At 43.9% G+C, this 6,173-nt stretch overlaps 1 protein-coding gene across 2 annotated transcripts; it reads left to right on the forward strand.

Moving 5' to 3' along the window:
• Nucleotides 1–4,296: 4,296 nt before the first annotated feature.
• On the forward strand, nucleotides 4,297–6,147 carry LOC116101538 (neutrophil immunoglobulin-like receptor 1). Of its 2 annotated transcripts, XM_031385095.1 has the most exons (4): nucleotides 4,297–4,392; nucleotides 4,553–4,588; nucleotides 5,180–5,485; nucleotides 5,856–6,145. In XM_031385095.1, exons 1-4 carry the CDS (start codon nucleotides 4,359–4,361, stop codon nucleotides 5,900–5,902), a joined length of 423 nt encoding a protein of 140 aa, XP_031240955.1. In that variant the 5' UTR covers nucleotides 4,297–4,358; the 3' UTR covers nucleotides 5,903–6,145. The 2 variants fall into 2 exon arrangements, with proteins under 2 accessions (XP_031240955.1, XP_031240954.1); XM_031385094.1 differs by having other exon boundaries at nucleotides 5,180–6,147.
• Nucleotides 6,148–6,173: the final 26 nt, after the last annotated feature.

Genomic DNA, 6,173 nt, shown 5'->3' on the forward strand with positions numbered 1-6,173 from the left:
AAAAAAAAAAAAAAAAGTCACTGTCTACCCAGGAGGAACTGTGGGCACATGATCCAAAGAAATACCATCTGATTTCTACAGCCTCATGAACTTCACAGGACCCTGATAATCACTATTTAAGATCTCCATTCTCAGGGACTTCTCATGGTGTTGTACAGATAGCACTGGAGATTTGTACTTTCTGGGTGAGGGACAATAAATTCCTACTCAAAATACCCAAACACAGAAGGTGCAAGTGGATGTCAGGGTAGTCACACAAACAGAGAGCCCCTACTCATGACCAAGCACATAGATTTTGCCCAAGACTGAAGCCAGCTGAGGACAGAAAGACTCCTGATTCCCACCATGAGCATAACCCAGAGTAGTCACAGGAGTAGTTCACCGTTGGTTGGGCACTGATGGACACACAGGATTGCTGAACTAAGCCAATAGAATCTACCCAACTATTTGCTTATTGATTGTAGTGAATGAAGAATGGACTATGAATACAGTATCATGAGACAAGGATGATGGACCAGTATGTACCAAAGTTCCTAGGCAGATATTGTTCCTTTTCCTCCTCCTCCTCTTCCTCCTCTTCCTCCTCCTCTTTAAAATCAGGAACCATGTTGCTACTGACCCACCACAGAAGGCAAATCGAATGCCATGTGATGAGACAAGTCACCTGAGGCAAGTTCGTCACATGTAGCTCATCCTACCATTAGAGGACAGCACTTGCTCCTCCTGAGACTGATACCCTAGGGAGGCCAGTGTAATTGAGTTCACAGGAACATCACAGCTGAGGATGTATCTCGAATAGAGCATCTGTTTAGCACTCAGGAGGCTCTGGGTTCAAACAGAGGGAATATCCCATCACTTAATCTCAAGACCAGGGAAATGAGATACCCATGAAAAGATGATAGATACTTTAACATACTGGGGGTGACTGGCCGTAAGCATATATATAATGAAGAGGATGGAGTGTTGCTGGGCCGGATAGATTATGGGACTATTCCATTTCAAAATGTAGTGAAAAGTTTGGGATATATTGTGCTGTATGAATTTTCCTGTTATACTCAATGTATAGAAATGATGCATATAGAGAAATAGAAGTTATAGATATAGGTTATGAAACTGATTTGATATTGATACAATGTGCCAATGCTGTCTTTTGATCAGTAGAATTTGTGGAATCAGGAGCCAAAGTGGAGAATAATAGATGCCCTCTGACAATCATGTGACACAAAGGAAAGGTGTATTCCTGTCATTTCACTTATATATGATGCTGAGGTAGATTATCTTCCTAGATGGGAATCTTTTACTAGTGAACACAATAAGGAGATATTCTTAATCACTGGGTTTAGTGATGCAAGCTTGTAATCCTAGCACTCAGGAGGCAGCAGTAGGAGAATTGACAAATGTTATAGGCCAGCCTTGTATATATTGAGTTCCCAGCCAACCAGAGTTAGTTACTTAGAGATCCTGTTTCAGGAAGAGGAGGAGAAAGAAGAGGAGGAGGAGGAGGAGGAGGAGGAGGAGAGTCTAGGAGTAATGATACACACTTGTAACTCCAGTGTTAGCGAGTTTGAGTTAGTAGGAGTGTACATTTGAGTCTAGAGTCGTATACATAATCAGACTGTATACCACACATGCTAAACAAGGCCTTGGGGTTTGAGATAGTGTACTGCTCTTTCAGAGGACCCAAGTTCAGATTCTAGCAAGTATGTCAGACTTATCACAACTGACTGTAACTCTAGCTCCACAGCATCCATGGCATCAGGTACTTGAACTCAAGTGCACATATTCCCACCCCCCATCCCTCCACAAACACATCTGTGCTCCTGCACATGCATGCACAAATAAATGAAAACAAACCTTCAAATGTACTAAAAAAAGTAGGAAATATCTCAAATAAAAACTAAAGCATAAACTTAAGAGAATTAGAAAAAAGAACAAAGTAAGTCTCTACTTAACATAATTAATTTGTAGTGTGTGTATACATGGATGTTTCTGTGTGCAGGACCACATAAAGAAGCTGGGTGTTCTGTTCTATCATTTCCTGTATTATTTCCTTGAGACCGGGTTTCTTACTGAACTTAGAACTAGGCTGGAAACCCCAACACCCTTTACATCTCTATTCTAAATATCACTAGAGTTACAAGCTTGTGTGGCTATGCCTAGCTTTTTTATATACTTCTTTTAATTAGATATTTTCTTTATTTATATTTCAAAAATTATCCCCTTTCCTGATTTCCCCTCTGAAAAAAATCCCTGTTCCCTCCCTCCTCCCCTTGCTCACCAACCCACCCTTTCCTGCTTCCTGGCCCTGGCATTCCCCTACACTGGGGCATAGAACCTTCACAGGACCAAGGGCTTCTCCTCCCACTGATGAGTGACTAAGCCATCCTCTGCTACATATGCTGCTGGAGCTATGAGTCCCACTATTAGTCCCATCTTTGGTTGGTGGTTTTGTCACTGAGCGCTCTCGGGGGTACTGGTTAGTTCATAGTGTTGTTCGTCCTAAGGGGCTGCAAACCCTTCAGCTCCTTGGGTCCTTTCTCTAGATCCTTCACTGGGGAACCTGTGCTCAGTTCAACAGATGGCTGTGAGCCTCTACTTCTGTAGTAGTTGGGCACTGGCAGAGCCTCTCAGGAGACAACTATATCAGGCTGTTTTCAGCCAACACTTGCTGTATGCCTAGCTTTTTACATGAACTTTAGGGATTCAAACTCAGATCCTCATGCTTGTGCAGCAACACTCTTACCACTCATGCACCCAGCACTCCAAATTAATTTTTAATCACATAAATACCACTTACTAATTTGCATCACCATAAACCTCTACCTACTTCAATTCTAGCTGCTGCTGCTTCTCTGACATACTGTGAGCTGTCCACTTTTGTCTCCTCTCCTGCTCCTGACTTTCCACATGGGCTGACCTGGGACTCAGTTCTGACTGTACATCCTGCATCACCTGTTCAGGGTTGTCCCTGGCAGGAATGGTTGCAGTGTGATATACTCCCATTTGAGTCAGATGTCCATGGATGACAAACTGGAGTAAATCTGTTTTACACACACACAAGGGAGGTAACTCAGTAGGCGATGAGCTGAAACATTCCAGTGACCATATAAAACAGGGGGATTGGAATCACAGATACCTGTCTTTTCCAGAGTTACTGACCCTGCTTCTACCACATGGAGAGAAACCTCTGTAAATCCTACATTCACCATCCTCCAAGATCTGCTCTGTTTTGTGAAATGGGTCTTTCTTCATTCATGGATAATTTGTTTCTCTTTTTTCTTTCCCTTATCAAGGTGATTTTCAGATTTCATACATATTATAATGCACTAGCTATCAATTCACAGAGTAGGTAGAGACACCCACAATCAATCCACACCTGCATTATGCAATAGCATGAACTTCTCATGTTTCAAAAGCATGTTGTATCCTGGGCTGGGAATCAGTGACAACTGAATTTTTGAACATCTAAGTCTCCATAACACCATGGCCAATCTAAGGGTTGAAGTGCTCACAAATTGCTTCACGTGAGGAACCTCAGAGATGACATATATTCTAACTGGCATGGCAAGTGAGTAACATTGATACTAAAGAAATTATCATGCCTGATCCCACCACAAGGAATTCTGCCCCAGAAAACACAAACAGCAAGGAGGCAAGAACAGCTGTGATGGTTGTTTTCAGAGAGATGGAAGTAGATGATATTGCTAAGGAAAGAGATAGTTCTGTGAAGAGGACAGTTACTTAGATAAAATCCCCACCCAGAACTATGAGAACTGCTGTGTTTCCTCCCCCAGCTCTCTGTATTCTTCCCTGTGCTCATCCCCAGGATGTGAGCCTAAGTCAAGAGCTCAGTGTGTCTCTGCTACTGGTGTTTACCCTATATCACCAACCTGGATATTCATGAAGTATCTCCAGGGTAGTTAGATTAATGGCCATGGTGAGGACCTTATGGTGGAGTGAAGACAGATGGGTGGAAAGACTGAAGAGCACCACATGGTACAGCTGGGCAGGGGAAGGACCCTCCCCAGCCATCCTCTACTGGAAGTGGCCAGTACAGGAAGGGAGGCACCAGTTCCTTGGGCTGTTGCTTGTTGGACCTCACTGCTTTGAGGATACATTAGGCAGAAGTGAATGGAATGATATTGGGGGAGGTGACCTTTCTATGAGAAGTTAGAACAGAGTTTGGAGTCTGTCCAAGTCAAAGTGACAGGGAGGTGAAAGCCAGCTGCTCTCATTTCCCTTTTCTGTGGAGATGCTGACCTTTCAACAAACTGATGGGAAGTGATTAGGCCCCAGTGGCCCAAATACTCTGTGTTGCCTCTTTATAAGCTCAGTTGGAGCTATTGTGAAGAGATACCATGATCTTCACTTCCACAGCTGTGCTCTGTCTGGGTGAGATATGAAGAGGGTTAGGAGACACTTTCACCTTGGAGAGGCTTGGCCCTATAGTCCAGAATGGATTGAACTTCAGCAAAGTCCAGGGGACTCAGGAGGGTGTAGGTATGGGATGTCTGCTCAATGAGGGATGAACTCACAAGGAACTCTCTTTCAGGACTGACTCTGGGACTCAGGTCTCTAGTGCTGGCAGGTGAGTGTTTCCTGATGCCCCAGGTCTTTACACCTCATTTGGAAGCAAAGGATGGCTAAAAGCTGAGCAATGAAATGGATAACAGCAGAAGTGAATTAATCCTGGAGAAACCAAGATGATCCTGAGACTGAACAGTGAGATCTTTGTAGGTAGGATCTAGGACAGAGCCTCTGATTTTCTTGCAATGGCCCACTCCAAAGTCACCTTCAGAGGTCAGCCAGGCTTTGTGGTCCACAGAGGTATGAAAGTGACTATCTCATGTGAGGAAACCTCAAGGGCTCACAAGTATCATGTATATAAAAAGAGAAGCCCAGAAATGCTGGCACAAACAGATCCAGTAGAGGCTGGGAACAAGGCTTAATTCCTTTTTTTACAGTAGCATTGAGGGTTACATGTTATTATGAAACTCATGACAGTTTATGAGAGCATTATGATCCTCCTGCAGCTGCTGGTGGAATGTATGATCATATTTAGGATCTCCAGCCTCAGCCTCTAATCTTAGGAAAAGGCTGTCTCCCCTCTCTTAGCCTATCATTGTGGGACAGTGTGGAAGCTGTGAGTCCATTAACATGTTCTCTCTGTCTCTCCTAGGAGATCCCTACAGCAAACCTAGATTGTCAGTCTTGGACAGTTCCATTGTGAATGCAGGAGAGAATGTGACCTTTCAATGTATTTCATGGCAGAAATATGATGTGTTTATTCTGACCAAGGAAGGAGAACCCAAGTTCTCCAGAACCCTGGACTCACAGTATATTTTCACTGGGCATTTGCAAGCAATTTTTTCTGTGGGTCCTATGACCCCCAGTAACAGTGGGACATTCAGATGTTATGGCTACTACAAAAGAAATCCACAGAAGTGGTCCATGCCCAGTGACCCTCTGGAAATACACGTATCAGGTGAGGCAACCCCATCAATGACTCAATCAATTGCTCAAACCCTAAACTATATGCCATGAGCTCTGCTGTCAAGACTATGGGTAGCTAAGTGCTGGTTCTGGCTCTGAAATTAGACTCTCAGAGTGTGAAAGACAGTAACATTCCCAGGACAGAGTGGGGGGTGGCAGATTGTTTGGCAGTTATCAACTCAATCCTCACGTCATATTCCCTCCAGTGCTTGCTATGAATCACTGTCACCTATGAGAACCTGACCTTTCTGGATTCCTTGGTCATTTTCTATGATGGAACTGTTCTGTCCCATGAAGTGGCATGTGGGTTCAGCTGCCAATTTGTAGGCTGATTCCCCTCAACCTTTTTAATCTGCCTATAGGGAACTGTGACAAGAGCTCAGGTTCACATGACTTTTTCCGCATGTAGTCAACTCAAGTGACCCACTGGAATTCCTGATTGCAGCCAAAGAGCTCACCAGGTTCATCCAGGTACCCAAATCCTGCACATACTCTGTGGAGAGAGACAAAGAGGTGACAGCTGTGGTAAGGGATAGGACTCTCAGGGAGCTGGAGAGATGAAGATATGGGAGGGGGTGAAATGAAAAGGTCAGAGAAAAATAAATAGAGAGAAAGTCTTCAGACTTCAGCCATTGTTAGGTCTCAGGTCAGAACAAAGGCAAATCTTTCCCTAGCCTTCC

This window comes from Mastomys coucha, unplaced genomic scaffold, assembly GCF_008632895.1.
Source record: "Mastomys coucha isolate ucsf_1 unplaced genomic scaffold, UCSF_Mcou_1 pScaffold21, whole genome shotgun sequence".
Lineage (NCBI taxonomy): Eukaryota > Metazoa > Chordata > Mammalia > Rodentia > Muridae > Mastomys > Mastomys coucha.